This window comes from Salmo salar, chromosome ssa19 (assembly GCF_905237065.1).
Source record: "Salmo salar chromosome ssa19, Ssal_v3.1, whole genome shotgun sequence".
In the NCBI taxonomy this organism is placed as follows: domain Eukaryota; kingdom Metazoa; phylum Chordata; class Actinopteri; order Salmoniformes; family Salmonidae; genus Salmo; species Salmo salar.
Window position 1 is genome coordinate 17489159 of NC_059460.1, and position 17088 is coordinate 17506246.

Genomic DNA, 17088 nt, shown 5'->3' on the forward strand with positions numbered 1-17088 from the left:
TCTCCTTCCATTAGGCTTGCCGTGGATAAGGCCTGAGAGGGTGCGGTGCTGTCTTGAATTGTAGGCGGCATGAATCTGACTTGCCGTTTTTGCATGATTGGTATAAAAATAAGCAGATAGCTCACTAAACTGGTATTTCATTGGCTGCCAGGCGTTGGCAAAGAGTAGACAGGATGTTGATATGTTTACCTAAATAGACACAATGGTTATTGCTTTTCTATACTGAACAAAAATATAAACGCAACATGCAACAATTTCAAAGGTTTTACTGAGGTATACTTCATAGAAGGAAATCAGTCAATTGAAATAAATAAATTAGGCCTTTATCTATGGATTTCACATGACTGGGCAGGGGCGTAGCCATGGGTGGTCCTGGGAGGGCATCAGCCCAACCACTTGGGAGCCAGGTCCACCCACTGGGGAGCCAGGTCCACCCACTGGGGAGCCAGGTCCACCCACTGGGGAGCCAGGCCCAGCCACTGGGGAGCCAGGCCCAGCCACTGGGGAGCCAGTCCCAGCCACTGGGGAGCCAGGTCCACCCACTGGGGAGCCAGGTCCACCCACTGGGGAGCCAGGCCCAGCCACTGGGGAGCCAGGCCCAGCCACTGGGGAGCCAGTCCCAGCCACTGGGGAGCCAGGTCCACCCACTGGGGAGCCAGGTCCACCCACTGGGGAGCCAGGCCCAGCCACTGGGGAGCCAGGCCCAGCCAATGTATTTTATTTATTTGATCTAACCTTTATTTAACAAGGTAAGTCAGTTGAGAACAAATTGTTATTTAGAATGACGGCCTACCAAAAGGCAAAAGGCCTCCTGCGGGGACGGGGGCTGGGATACATTTTGTTTTTTAATATAGGACAAAACACACATCACGACAAGAGAGACATCCAAACACTACATAAAGAAAGACCTAAGACGACAACATAGCAGGGCAGCAACACATAAAAAACACAGCATGGTAGCAATACAACATGACAACAACATGGTAGCAACGCAACATGGCAGAAGCACAACATGGCAGCAGCATAAAACAGGGTACAAACATTATTGGGCACAGACAACAGCACAAATGGCAAGAAGGTAGAGACAACAATACATCAGAGAGGACAAGTAATCAAAATTAGTTTTTCCCCACAAAAGGACTTTATTACAGAGAGAAATGCTCCTTATAGGACACATCACTGCACTCTATGCTCTTCTGTAAACTAGTCATCTCTGCATACCTGTCGCAAGACCAACTAGTTGATGCTTATTTATAAAACCCTCTTAGGCTTCACTCCCCCCTATCTGAGATAGCTACTGCAGCCCTCATCCTCCACAAACAACCCTCGTTCTGCCAGTCACATTCTGTTAAAGGTCCCCAAAGCGCACACATCCCTGGGTCGCACGTCTTTTCAGTTCACTGCAGCTAGCGACTTGAACGAGCTGCAACAAACACTCAAACTGGACAGTTTTATCTCAACCTCTTCATTCAAAGACTCAATCATGGACACTTACTGACAGTTGTGGCTGCTTCATGTGATGTATTGTTGTCTCTACCTTCTTGCCCTTTATGCTGTTGTCTGTACCCAATAATGTTTGTACCCTGTTTTATGCTGCTACCATGTTGTGCTGCTGCCATGTTGTGTTGCTACCATGTTGTTGTCATGTTGTGTTGCTACCATGCTGTGTTGTCATGTGTTGTTGTCTTAGGTCTCTCTTTATGTAGTGTTGCGTTGTCGCTGTTGTCGTGATGTGTGTTTTGTCCTATATTTTTTTTTAAATGTATTTTTAATCCCAGCCCCCTTCCCCGCAGGAGGCCTTTTGCCTTTTGGTAGGCCGTCATTGTAAATAAGAATTTGCTCTTAGCCGACTTGCCTAGTTAAATAAAGGTTAAATAAAAAAATGATAATAATATTCCTCATCCCCCTCCCCAGACGATCCCGCAGGTGAAGAAGCCTGAAGTGGAGGTCCTGGGCTGGCATGGTTACACGTCATCTCCGGTTGGACGTACTGCCAAATTATGTAAAATGACGTTGGAGGTGGCTTATGGTAGAGAAAATAATATTAAATTATCAGGCAACAGCTCTGTTTGACATTCCTGCAATCAGCATGTCAATTACACACTCCCTCAAAACTTGAGACATCTGTTGCATTGTGTTGTGTAACAAAATTGTACATTTTAGAGTGGCCTTTTATTGACCCCAGCACAAGGTGCACCTGTGTAATGATCATGCTGTTTAATCAGCTTATTGATATGCCACACCTGTCCAGGTGGATGGATTAGCTTGGCAAAGGAGAAATGCTCACTAACAGGGATGTAAACACATTTGTGAACCAGATTTTTGAGAAATACGCTTTTTGTGCGTATGGAACATTTCTGGGATGTTTTATTTCAGCTCATAAAAAATGGGACCAGCACTTTACGTTTTGCGTTTATATTTTAGATCACTAGTTCACTTTATTCCCTCTCGAGAGCATTTGTTTGCAGATACTGATTTTAACTCAAATGCACTCCTTCTCCTCCTCACCTCTAGATAGTCCCCCAGTCCTCTTTGTCCTGGAAGCAGAGTAGTCAAACAGTGCGTCCACTGGGACCTCATTTCATTACTGGTCCTCTCTGAGTCCCCACTTGGTCCACTTCATTTACCCACCCATAGAGCGAGGACACGGCCAAATGAATCCCGACCCCCAGAATCTCAGACTCCAGCAATTAAAAAGAAATGAACGAAGCGCCGCTCTCCGCTGAGCACCTCCTCCCACCATCTTGAAAATGAAGCTCTCGGGCAACACGGCAAACAAAAGTTAATCTGAGGAATAGACTGGCTGCTCAGTAATGACTAGCTTTAGTGTGTACTCTGCTCCTGTTCAGTCATTCATAGGACCACATCAATCATCCTCCTTCAGACTTACCTCGTTGAGGTGTCTATGATGAGGTCTGCACAGGAAACAACCTGTAGCATACTAATGGAGAGACATGGTGCGTCTCTGCTCTCTGCTTTAGATACTGGTTGACTCCCTGCAGGGATGGGATCAATTCCATTTCACTTCAAATGGAATTGGAATTTCTAGTGTGTGTCCTGAGTTGCGCCCTCTTCCTTTTTTAGTGCACTACGTTTGACCAGGGCTCACATAAGATACTGTGGAATAGGTGTATTTAGTTACAGTTCAGTTGTTTGAAACTTGAGTGTCCTCTATCTGTTTTACACGTCATTGAAATAGTGACATACATTTATGTCTCTGTGTCAGTCTGACGGTATCTAACGGGAGAGACACTCACTGACCTTCACAGACACTCTGAGAGATGGATTAGATGTTCAGAGAAGACGAGACTGTCCTCGCCCCTAATCAGCTCAAAATGATGATTAATCTGCTAAAATTACCACAGAGCTCAGTTCAAGTGAAAAGGTCCACAGAGTTCAGTTCATGTAGAGCTCAGTTATTACTTTAGAGTTGAGTTAATGCTTATTATAAACTGGATGGTTCAAGCCTGGAATGCTGATTGGATGTCAGTCAGGGTCTATCAGACCGTATACCACAGGTATGACAAAACATTTATTTTGCCTCTTCTAATTACATTGTTAACCAGTTAATAATAGCATTAAGGCACCTCAAGGGTTTGTGGTATATGGTCAGTATACCATGGCTAAGGGTGTTGCATCGTGCCTAATAACAGCCCTTAGCCATGGTATATTGGCCATATACCACAAACCCCTGAGGTGCCTTATTGTTTAAATGTACCACATGCCCCAGTTAATGCTCAGTTCATGACCAAGCCTCACACTCATCCGTTCAGCTTCACAGCTCACGCTCAACCTGGAGATTATGAGTGGAGACACAAACACACCTCACCTTACTTAATCAAGTAAGGGACAGTGTGCATCCCAAATGGCAAATCCCTATGTAGTGCACTACTTTTGACCAGGGCCCATAGGGCAAAGTGTGCCTTTTGGTACATAGCCTCAGATGCTAGAGAAAAGGATACTATCCTTCTAAAAGTTGTTGTTCCTTGACCCTAAGGCCAAGTTGAGGATATGCCACAGATATGTTGATTGCAAAACAAGTTGACCGCCTCGAAACCCAGTCAAATGTGAGACTGTACAAAAGCCCATTCTCCTTCCCCTGTCACCCATCCCTCAGAGCTAACTGCCATTATCCCAAATTAGACCCCCAAAACATCTCCGTGATTAGATTGGATGTGACTGTGGCTCCCCTGTCATTAACCCCTCTTCCCTCAGAGTCATCAGGTCATTTGAATCAGCCATCTTAACTACCCTATTAACGCAGCCAATGAATCAACCCGGCCCGCGTTATCAGACAGTTCTAGACAGTTATTTACATTTATGTTGGGTTTAAGGAATGTTAAAAAGGCAGAAACCAGAGATAACGTCATTATGTGGACACTGAGACGTTCCTGATAATGTAATTCACGTTGCTATTCACTTTTTCTCTGTGGCAGTAATGGTGGGTGAGTATGAAGGCATAAACCATAGTGTCTATGAGCATTTCAGACAGTTATCATCAATGTATGATCATTTCCATCTGTGATAATAATACATGTGCATATCAGATGATTCATTGTGTCGATGAACAACTAAGATCTCAACAAGAGGAAAGCCATGTGCAATTTTCATTAATGTCAAGTGGTTAGTCAGGCAAGGGAAAGAAATGCAGCCATTGCAATTATTAATGCCTCTCAATAAAGCCATACCATTGATAACTCTTCAGAGAACCAAGAATAGTGTGTAAATCCTTAATGCAAAAATAGGATTAACCCATTTCATTAATTTGCTGAGAGCTGAGGTCAAAGTCATACTCAACAGGAGAGGCCCCAGGGCGGAAGCAGAACACTTGCATTCTTCAATAGTAGGTCTCCAATACAACTCTAATGTACAGCAGCTATATTCTAGCACAGCATCTAGTGAGGAAATTATTAGATTCCAATTCTGTAGAGAGAGCTTCACACACACACACACACACACACACACACACACACACACACACACACACACACACACACACACACACACACACACACACACACACACACACACACACACACACACACACACACACACACACACACACATTGGGAGAAAATGACAGTAGAGTAACCCTGTGTAGGCCGGCGTCCGTGTCTCTGCCGATGGGGAGAAACACAGGCTGACTCTCTGATGAGGACTTGTGTTCCCCTCTCTGATTCCGACTCAGAGCCCATGGGCTCAGGACTGTTCAAAGCAGATGAATAACTCCCCATTCCCAAGTAGGGATTAGATGTACTATTCCTTTTGATAAACGATATCCAAGATACAGTATAGATTCATTATAAGACTATTCCTTTTGAGAAACTATGTCCAAGATGAGAGTAAAACAAGACGAACAAGTACTTTATCGGAGCAACGGATAAGTTTGTTTCACTGTGCCCGCTGTGTTTTTTCTATGCTGTCTTTTTGATCTCGCTGACCAAAGCACAACGTTCTTAATCATCAGTCCAGGAAAAGAGGCTTCAGCCAATCAGGGGGCAGCAGCGATGCCAACAGGGATGCAGGAATCAGCTACCCATAATGCATTTAGGAAACACACCAAGCTCCATTACTGGCTAATGAAATCTATTTTCCTGGCACTGAATCTCAGATGTTGTAAACTTCACATTCGCCCCCAGTTCTATTTCTAGTCGAGTTGATGTAGTTTTCTCCCCTTTTAATCAACAAAGACATCAAACCTTTAAATCTCCCTGTCTGCCTTTGGTTTTAAGACACACTGCTAATAGGGTATAAAAGTTTGCATTCCGTATGACGTGGATTTACTTTAAGCAAATGAAAGCCCAAACAGGTTCTTAATGCTATTAAGCAAATTAAATCAGAGATGTGAGCCTACCTGGGTCACATTTGTCCACATCAGTCTGAAAGGGTGTGTTGTGTGTTGCAGACAAGACTGGCATTTGGAGAACTGGACCAGAGGGGATAGTTTGTTTCTTCCTTCTTCTCTGTCAATGAATTGCATCTGTGTTACAGTACATCATCTGCCAACCAGGATTTCATATGAGTCCAGGCAGATCTATCAATGACACGGCTTCCCTCTGCTCTGGGCTGCTGTATCGTTAAATGGAACATTAATTCAATTAGGGACAGCTAATTATAAGGGCTTAAATCAATCACTGAGTCAATAACAAAATCTCAAGCGGACGGAGACTCAAATGTTCGAGCCCTCATCAATAACAGTCAGGTTAGGAAGGAATGCTCTCTGGTCAGACCCAGAGCTTTAAAAGGATATGAATTATTGAAATCCACAACTCTCTTTTGTCCAGGGTGGGCAGACTTACATGATCTATATGGTCACTCTGGTTGAAAGTAACTGAACTCGTACAGTTACAATGAGACCTTTGTGTTTGGCTCGAATTTAGTCTATATACTGTAGTTTTATTTATATAAACTTAGGAAAAAAAAGAAACGGCCCTTTTTCAGCATCCTGTCTTTTAAAGATAATTTGTAAAAATCTAAATAACTTCACAGATCTTCATTGTAAAGGGTTTAAACACTGTTTCCCATGCTTGTTCAATGAACCATAAACAATTAATGAACATGCGCCTGTGCAACGGTCGTTAAGACACTAACAGTTTACAGACGGTAGGCAATTAAGGTTACAGTTGTGAAAACTTAGGACACTAAAGAGGCCTTTCTACTGACTCTGAAAAACACCAAAAGAAAGATGCCCAGTTTCCCTGCTCATCTGCTTTAACGTGCCTTAGGATGTTGCAAGGAGGCATGAGGACTGCAGATCTGGCCAGGGCAATAAATTGCAATGTCCGCACTGTGAGACGCCTAAGACAGCGCTACAGGGAGACAGGGCGGACAGCTGATCGTCCTCACAGTGGCAGACCACGTGTAAGAACACCTGCACAGGATCGGTACATCCGAACATCACACCTGTGGGACAGGTACAGGGTGGCAACAACATCTGCCCGAGTTACTCCAGGAACGCACAATCCCTCCATCCATGCTCAGACTGTCTGCAATAGGCTGAAATAGGCTGAGAGAGGCTGGACTGAGGGCTTGTAGGCCTGTTATAAGGCAGGTCCTCACCAGACATCACCGGCAACAATGTCGCCTATGGGCACAAACCCACCGTCGCTGGACCAGACAGGACTGGCAAAAAGTGCTCTTCACTGACCAGTCACGGTTTTGTCTCACCAGGGGTGATGGTCGGATTCGCATTTATCGTCAAGGAATGAGCGTTACACCGAGGCCTGTACTCTGGAGCGGGATCGATTTGGAGGTGGAGGGTCCGTCATGGTCTGGGGTGGTGTGTCACAGCATCATCGGACTGAGCCTGTTGTCATTGCAGGCAATCTCAATGCTGTGCATTACAGGGAAGACATCCTCCTCCCTCATGTGGTACCCTTCCTGCAGGCTCATCCTGACATGACCCTCCAGCATGACAATGCCAACAGCCATACTGCTCGTTCTGTTCGTGATTTCCTGCAAGACAGGAATGTCAGTGTTCTGCCATGGCCAGCGAAGAGCCCGGATCTCAATCCCATTGAGCACGTCTGGGACCTGTTGGATGGGAGGGTGAGGGTTAAGGCCATTCCCCCCAGAAATATCCGGGAACTTACAGGTGCCTTGGTCGAAGAGTGGGGTAACATCTCACTGCAAGAACTGGCACATCTGGTGCAGCCCATGAGGAGGAGATGCATTGCAGTACTTAATGCAGCTGGTGGCCACACCAGATACCGACTGTTACTTTTGATTTTGACCCCCCCTTTGTTCAGGAACACATTATTCAATTTCTGTTAGTCACATGTCTGTGGAACTTGTTCAGTTTATGTCTCAGTTGTTGAATCTTGTTATGTTAATTCAAATATTTACACGTTAAGTTTGCTGAAAATAAACACAGTTGACAGTGAGAGGACGTTTCTTTTTTTGCTGAGTTTATTTGTTTATGCTATTTTGATATTGAATGGTGCACTGTTGGGTAGGGCTTGCAAGTTAAACATTTCACTGTACTTGTGCATGTGACAAATTAAACTTGAATGACAGTAGGAAAAAAATTGTTGACAGGATCTGTTTAAGAGTGGATCCCAGTTGTTTGAGTCACGATTGAGCAGTATAGTCAAGTGTTTAATGTAGGGTTGGGGTTCAGGAAGTGATTTGTTAAAATTAAAATTCTGAAATTGAATGTTTATTTTCAGGTTATTGAGAAATTATTGAAAATACTGTACATGCAATTATTTCAGTTATTACATTTTTATTTAACTTCAATTGGAATTTACCCTGATTTAAAGTCTTTAGGAAGCCTTTACTATCAGTATTTCTCTACTGTAGTTATACTGTAGTTGTCCTTGCATTATGGTGACTAGAGAAGCAATGTCCACTCTATCATGTTATGCCAGACATGGTGCCAGTGTCTTGTATGGTCTCATTTGTCTCTGTCTCTTGGACTGCACTGTAACCACATTAGCTCTATCATGTAATGAGGATGCAATTATTGGCCTTGACCTTTGTGAATGAGAGGAAAGCCTCCCTCCACCCTTCCTTCACCCTCTTCCCCTTCCTCATTTCAACATCATAATATGGATTTATTTTCACACGTCAAAAAGTTTGTTACACTTGGCTATTCCAGTGTTTCTTTTTGGTCATTCCAGTGTTTCTTTTTGGCCATTCCAGTGTTTCTTTTTGGCCATTCCATGTTTCTTTTTTGGTCATTCCAGTGTTTCTTTTTTGGTCATTCCATGTTTCTTTTTTGGTCATTCCATGTTTCTTTTTTGGTCATTCCAGTGTTTCTTTTTTGGTCATTCCAGTGTTTCTTTTTGGTCATTCCAGTGTTTCTTTTTGGTCATTCCAGTGTTTCTTTTTGGTCATTCCAGTGTTTCTTTTTGGTCATTCCAGTGTTTCTTTTTGGCCATTCCAGTGTTTCTTTTTGGTCATTCCAGTGTTTCTTTTTGGCCATTCCAGTGTTACTTTTTGGTCATTCCAGTGTTTCTTTTTTGGTCATTCCAGTGTTTCTTTTTTGGTCATTCCAGTGTTTCTTTTTTGGTCATTCCAGTGTTTCTTTTTTGGTCATTCCAGTGTTACTTTTTTGGTCATTCCAGTGTTTCTTTTTGGCCATTCCAGCGTTTCTTTTTGGCCATTCCAGTGTTACTTTTTTGGTCATTCCAGTGTTTCTTTTTGGTCATTCCAGTGTTTCTTTTTGGTCATTCCAGTGTTTCTTTTTGGCCATTCCAGTGTTTCTTTTTGGCCATTCCAGTGTTTCTTTTTGGCCATTCCAGTGTTTCTTTTTGGCCATTCCAGTGTTTCTTTTTGGCCATTCCAGTGTTTCTTTTTGGCCATTCCAGTGTTTCTTTTTGGCCATTCCAGTGTTTCTTTTTGGCCATTCCAGTGTTTCTTTTTGGCCATTCCAGTGTTTCTTTTTGGCCATTCCAGTGTTTCTTTTTGGTCATTCCAGTGTTTCTTTTTGGCCATTCCAGTGTTACTTTTTGGCCATTCCAGTGTTTCTTTTTTGGTCATTCCAGTGTTTCTTTTTGGCCATTCCAGTGTTTCTTTTTGGCCATTCCAGTGTTTCTTTTTGGCCATTCCAGTGTTTCCTTCAGGATGGGTTCTGATGGAAGGTTACTTGGCACACACCCTTACCCTTACCACCAACCCTCCAGCAAGCAGACAATGTATGTGCACAAATGCGTCGATGTGTATGTTTTCGGGGTCAATCCATGACCCAGCAGGTAGCTAGTCCTGCATCCAGCAGCCCTACCCCGTGTCCTCCTCATTCCCCCTGTCCACTCTCTCACCACTCAATCTGTGAAAGGAAACGGCACTCTGCACTTTACAGTCCCTCCCTCTACTCCCTCCCCGTCTGACTGCCAAGCCAAGTTTCATATCTGCGTCAATAATCTAATGCACTGGCTGTCTAACCGCCAGGCTCCTAACGCTGTGCTTCCTATCATTGTTGGAGAGGCAGTTGGCTCTGACCCAGCCCCATGCCCGCACAGCACACAGCCATCCCAGCCCCATGTGTTGAGAGATGTGCTCTCAGGCCCCTTCACTCCACCATGTCTGACTCTGCACAACATAGATAGGGCCTAAAGTGAGGTGAAGAGAGAGGTGAAACGCTGCAGAGCTACTTCCCCTCTGACCAGGAAGGAAGGCATTGTCCGGCCAAATATAGTCAGGGGAATGAGATGGAGAGAGAGAGAGATTGGTTTTAAAAATACCTTTATTGGCCCTATAGTTACATAATTAAAGGCACAAGCTTTACTTCATTGCAACGGACCTAAAAAGTTAAAACCAAGCCCCCCTCCTCGTCCGCTATACATAGAACCCACCTGAGAGAGAAGGAGAGAGAGAGAGAGAGGTGTCTCGTTAGCTAGTGGCTCACCTCTCCTGTCACTAAATGCTTAGCACTGGCAATGAGACAGAGAGCGAGACAGATGGACAATAGAGCAGGGCTGGCAGCCAGTGTAAGTCTCTCTTTCTGCCCTTGGTGACAAGAAGAGAGTGACACCCACTGCTTCCGAGTCACTCAGTCAATCAGTCCATCAGGGATGTCAGTCACCAGTTATCCCTCAAGGGACTACTATATCTACCTTACTATATCTCTCTCTCGCTTACTCTCTGTCTTTCTTTCACTCTGTCTTTTGTATTTCTCTCTCCAACTCTTTGTCTCCCTCACTCCCTCCACATGAAAAAATACTAGACTTTACTACAGTACTTACTACATGATTCTGTAGTAAACTGTAGTATATTGTAGAATACTATACTACACACTGTAGTATCCCTCGATCATGTGCAGTACTTACTATAGAATGGTGTAGTATACTATAGTAAATACTACAGCGTTGCCAACTTTTGTTTCTTAAGTACTACATTAATGTCCGCAAAAACAGTGCAGTCCCCTATAAGTTAATGATATACTCTGCTCATTCCCCTCCCCCATACCCCATATCACAATTTGTGCCACTCATAAGTGAGAAATATATATGCCAAGTATAAATCATATTTATATTGTATTCCCTTCAGGTTTTAGAAAAGAGCAGAAACTCTGAACTATCTGTTCAGATCCCAGTCCTACCTGCCTACCTACAGGTAGGTTATGGAAAACCTGCCCTTTTACAATTTCTCCAGTAGGTTTCTTCGAGGAGAAAGCCTCCACTTCTATGTCAAAGATAATACAACAAAAACACTAGTAAATACTATAGTAATTTATGCAATAAATATTACAGTATACTACAGTCTGCAAAAACACTACAATAAATATTATAGTATGCTACAGTAAATACTACAGTATACTACAATCTGCAAAAACGCTACATTAATTTAGTATATACTAATTTTCTTTTAATTTAGTAATTATACAATAGTTATATGTAAAGAATACAGTATACTACAGCAAATAATACAGTATTCACTGTCGTGTTTTTGATAACTTTATTCCAGTGAATACTACAGTAAAGTCTTCAAAAACATTACAGTGAATACTATTGTATTTATACCATAGTGTATTTTTTTCATGTGGGTATCTTGCTACCTATCTCTGTTGTGAACCATGGATAGAAACCTCTCCTCACCTCTGTGCACCAATGAGCTCTAAACACTGATACCTCGCTCACTCCTCTACTCCTCCTCTCCTCCAGTCATCCACTCCACTCCTCCAGCTCTACCGCTTAGCTCAGCCTCAGCTCGACAGGTCTCCCTTTCCACTGAATAGAGATTCTCGGGAGCAGAGATGCATTCATGTCATACAAAATTGTCACTCAACAAACAGCATGGCTTAGGCTTGTCACCGACAGCAACTGTTATGGGAGTTAATTACTTGTCAGTGTCAGTAATGATAAATGTGAATCACCACCTCTTCCTCGGCTTCAACCCAGCCATCTAAACCCTATTGTCAAAGGCAACAAGCAAAGAGCACTCCGCCATTCGTCTTCCCCTGCATACATGCTCTATGCAAATTATCTGGCTTTTTTTAGAACTCTGTATTTTTTTTATATTTTTCCCTTTCTCCTCCTCAGTATTCCACTTTTGGATATCTGATTGTATTTATTTTTCCATTATCACATGCTTCCTTCCCTTCTTTTCCCTTCACCTCCACCATTATGTTATCCTTCAGTCCTCTGTTTATTTTTTATGTAAGCGTTCCACGGGTTGCCAGGTCTCCTTGGGTTGCCAGGTCCATTGAGGTCCCACTGTACAGTATGCCAGTATCCCCCTTGTTTTACAATAGAAAGCATATGAATAAAAGCAAGGAGGCACATGAGACCTGTCATGACGTATAATTAAAAACCGCAGAGCCGGGGCCTTGCATTGGGGACAAAGGTGATTGACTCATTTTTATAGAAACACCTATTAGAGGAAACAGCAGCTGCTTGGCAGCAGGATTCTTTAGGTATTCTGATGAAATTGTCATGACCCCATGTCAGTCTCTCTTCACCTTCGGAAATGTATAAATAAGAATAAGAGTCTCCCGACGGGCCCCAGTACCCCCTCTAAACCCCTCCCGTGTCGCAGGGGTTCACAGTTTGAAAGGGCTGAATGCATTTCCATAAAAAGAGAATGAGAGAGAGAGAGAGCGAGCAGAGCGGTTATTTAGATGTGCTTGACATTTCAGCGAGGAGGGAAGGTGAGGGGTGGGGCAGTAGGCATATTAATATCAGAGGCTAACAAACCATTTCAGGTCTTCTCCCTCTCTGCTAAGTGTCTAGACATACTAACCTCACCCCCCCCCAGAATGTCATCATTATATCAAAGAATTACCACATACCTTCTTGATCGAAATATCACGATTACACTTACCAGTACCATATGAATCAGCTGTGGATGAATGTTATGAGTTCTGTTTTGGTACTACCTCTGTAAAAACACTACATTGTTATCTACATGTATCATGAATACCATTAATGTATCTCTTCTATACAGTATAAGAACTTCCTATTTCTCACAGAGGACGCTAAGGTCCCCAGCCGTCTGATATTGAGTCTGCCTGTAAACAGAGAGACAGAGAGGTATAATGGCTAATGGCCCTGACTGAAGAACAGGGAGAAGGGTAAATGAAATGGAGAGAGAGAGAGAGAGAGTGAAAGAAACAAATGGCCTGTGTCTCATCCTCCCGTCGCTTTATCAGATTACTGTAAGAACCTGGCAAACCGCTACCTCCTCCCATCCCCCCATCCACATTGATTGAGTATGAGTAATCGATTACGGCCACTTCAGTGTTGCTTGGCTGTCCTCTGTCGGATGTTGCAGAGAGAGAGCGAGAGAGAGAGAGAGAGAGAGAGCGTCCCAACGCTAAAACAGAGACCATTACTCTCCTTCTCAGGTAATTGGATTAAAAAGAAGGGAGGAAAGAAGAGATGAGATGCAGAGACGCAGACGGTAGGACAGCTTAGGTCACTGCCAGAGCAGTATAGTCTTTGATGTTCCCTGTGTCACCTTGTTCGCTCTCGCTCTTTCTCGCTCTATCTCTCTCTTTCTTTCTCTCTCTTTCTCTCACACTCACTCACTCACTCTTTATGTCTGTCTAGGAGGAGGATGAGGAAGAGGAGAGGGTGAAGGAGGAAGAGAGGAATGGGAGAATAGAGCCGGTGGGGAGAGCAGACTCCTGTGTGGAACACTCCCCAACGTTATCTCTGAAGTAAGTGCATTACACACCACCGTCCTCCTGGTAGGAATGGACTCACCCAACTCTCTCTCTTCCTGTAATATAACCACTTCTTATGACATGCATACACCATATAGACTCACTCATCTCAGTACTCCATAACATTGTCGTGTCCATGAATCAGATGTTCTATACTCAATATATACACCATTATTACATAGTTACAGTACACTACAGATTCATTTTCCAAGACCACCTTACACTCAGTGCATGTCTCCATCATCAGTGTTATCATCATGTGATTTTCCATGTATTATTTAACTATTATTAATGTGACTCCCTCGTACGCCCTCGCAGCTTTATTTGCAGGGCTGAAGCATCCCTCCACATTTCCAATTCATCGGGGCTAGTTTTACTGCAGAACCCACAAAGACCTGATCTTAATCACTTAATTGGAGTCTCCATTTGGGTCTTTAATCGACCTCTGGTTCCTCAGCCTGACTGTATAATGGATGGCTTCATGAGAGAAGAGGCCTAGCTGAGCCAAAGCCAATCTCTATAGGGCCTGTATCCCAAATGGCACCCTATTTCCTATCATGTCCGCTCTGGGCCTTAGTCAAAAGTAGTGCGCTACAAAGGGAATAGTGTGTCATTTGGGACTGGACCAGTGAGTGACTGCAGTAGCATCTCCCTAGCTGCTAGATAGAGGCTCCATTCCCAGACCTGTCATGTTATCCTGTTGTTTTGTGTTATTCTCAATTTTTTCTGTTTCTGTTTTTATTTCACACATGCGTTCCTCCCTCCCGCTGTCCCTCTCACCCCCTGCCTCATCCATCATTGTCCCACAGTGACATGCTAAAGCTGGTAGAGGTGTCCAATGTCGGCGGGCCTCTGGGGATCCACGTTGTGCCTTTCAGTGCCACGGACAGAAGGTAAAACTGAGTGCTGATCGAGGATCAGGTCCCACCTGTCCACATAACAGTATTCATTATGATCTGAAAGGCAAAACTGGTCCTAGATCAGCACTCCTACTCTGAGAAGCTAGACTTATTAGGGCCCAGCTTCCCTGTCCCAGTATGAAAAGACTACAGTACTCCTACTAGGCTAGCCCCCTGTCCCGATCTGTCCTCTGCATCCTTTTGTTCAGTTTGACGCCTCTGAAATCGTTCTCTTACTCTCTTTATCGCTCTCTCTCTCTGTCCGTTCTTTCACCGGATCTCTCTCTCTCTCTTTCTTTAGCTCTATCGCTCACGGCTGTCATTGTGAGTGACTGTGATGTCTCTTGGCCTCTTTTTTTATCTTTCTTCTTCCTTTTGTGTTTTCAATTTCTGAAACACTTGTCCCTTACCAATGTGAGTGCTATTTTACAGCTCCAAGGAGACAATGAACATAGAAAAGGAAAGGATGAAAGTGGAAAGCGGTTTGTTCTTGACTGGAGGCTGTACAGTCTGTGTTCTCCACGTTCCTTTTATTCTGAGTTCTATGTTACAAGTTCTATCCACGGGCCACAATGGACTTCAGACATCCTCTGGTTTGAAGGTGACTTTTTGGGGGAGAAATAAATCCTTCTAGCGACTATATCTATTTAGGCGTTTGACCCTCCTTGGTGAAGAATAGTGATGACAAGAGCATGATGCTGAATATATCAGAGTTTATTGTTATTCACAATCAGCAAGAACTGGCCAATACAATCAAACTAAAAGCGAATTCATAACATGGGTCCTACATGTTCACCAATGGATTGGCACAGTGCACACTCCCAAGGTCACGGTAACATAAAAATGTGTCCCAAATGGCCAGTACGGCTAAAAGTAGTGCACTATATAGGGCATAGGGTGCCATTTGGGACACCGTCACACAGTGGAAGAAACACAAAGGAAAGAGGTGAAAATACTGATGAAAGAAATGATATGGGATATCATGTGGGACTTTGTCATTGAAGGTTGCTGTTGTCATTTCATTAAGATAACTCACTCAGGACTTTGATTCTATTGCCGTTCCTGAGAAACTAGCATGATGTTGTTGAACTAGAAATAGGCTTGACCTTTGACAATTGAGCGTCGGATTCTTACAGTATACTGCCTTAGCTTTGGCTCAGAAAAGAAAGAGAGAAAGATGAAATATCAATATTGTAAATATAATAAACAATATGATTGAATGACTATAAACGTCAATGATTTTGATATTGGATAAAGCCTCCTGACAAACTAGCTTAAACTGTTTGTTTTCTGCTTCAAAGTGGTCCTTTGATTTTGGCCTTTAGAAATGGCCACTGTCTATCAGTGTTGCAACATATTATTCCGTATGGTCCCATGCATACTGTTTCCTCATAAGCTCCTTCAATTATGTCCCAAACTAGATAACGTGACAGAGACTGGTTAGTCAGATGATGTTAATGGACTGCTCAGCTCTTCCTCCAGGACGTCAGCCGTTAGCTGCCCGAGGGCTGTCTCATTACCGTCCAGACGAGCAGGGTCAGACTTCCGGCCCAGACGGAACACTCAAAGTGTCTGCTGTCACAGCGATGCTAGCACAGCAGCCACTGGTTCTTTGCAGCTGCAGGGGAGAGAGGGACTTGGATAGGGGAGAGGCACACACTCTCTCTCTCTCTCTCTCTCTCTCTCTCTCTCTCTCTCTCTCTCTCTCTCTCTCTCTCTCTCTCTCTCTGCAGATGCGACACCGCCACCATTTCAATAATGAGATCTCCTTCTGTGACCACTGTGAACTGTAAACAAGACGCAGACATAATTGCGCTGCGTAAATGGATCCTGATTGCATTATTATTCAATTAAAGCCAGTAGATGGGAACAGGTGGTCTCTGTCGCTCAGTCTCCTCAGCTCAACTCCTCAACTGTCTCTCAATCAACAGGCAAAGAGTCTGCATAGGAGCAGATGAAGGGAGGGACTCAGTATTCCACAAGTCTCTCCAACAGACTCGCCTGTAGAGTTGTACAATTCTGCTAACTTTTTTTTTTAAGTCCCAGATTTTCCAGAAATCCAGGCTGAAATATTGCTGTAGGGAATAAGCAGGACGTCTGGGAATTACTGAAAGTTAATGTACTGCTGGAAGACTCAATACATCTTAAATAATGCCTACTAGTTTGAATGGAGTGAGTGATAAGCATCTTAGCAAATGTCCAGTAGCATATGAGACAGACAGATGTGAAAGTGTGCTAATGCATTTATCATTAATAATGAGGGCACCTTTATTAATGGTGATCAAATCACTAAAAAGCCCAATTGTACGCCTAATCATGAGACACTGTACTGAATACACATTACTAATCAGCATCAGCTCCATCTGGGTTCATTATAAAGCCCTTGAACTCCAGTAAAACACTGATCTAAGGTCAGTTGCTACACTAGATAGGCTGCATCTCAAACGCTTCCCTATGGGCCCTGGTCAAAAGTAGTCCATTATAAAGGTGCCTTTTGGGATGCATCCATTGTCTTGCTTCCACACCACCTAGCTAGTCTATAATGACTCTATGGTCCTCTCCCCACCTCTCTATCAGCCAATT

The 17088-nt window shown here is 43.6% G+C and overlaps 1 protein-coding gene across 2 annotated transcripts in view; it reads left to right on the forward strand.

Moving 5' to 3' along the window:
• Window positions 1-17088, forward strand: part of LOC106578541 (partitioning defective 3 homolog) — a 566386-nt gene that overhangs the window by 243398 nt on the left and 305900 nt on the right. For both annotated transcript variants that reach the window (XM_014157480.2, XM_014157481.2), the window contains exons 6-7: window positions 13491-13600; window positions 14416-14499. In XM_014157480.2, coding sequence (XP_014012955.1) covers window positions 13491-13600; window positions 14416-14499 — 194 coding nt within the window. The remainder of the gene's footprint in view (window positions 1-13490; window positions 13601-14415; window positions 14500-17088) is intronic.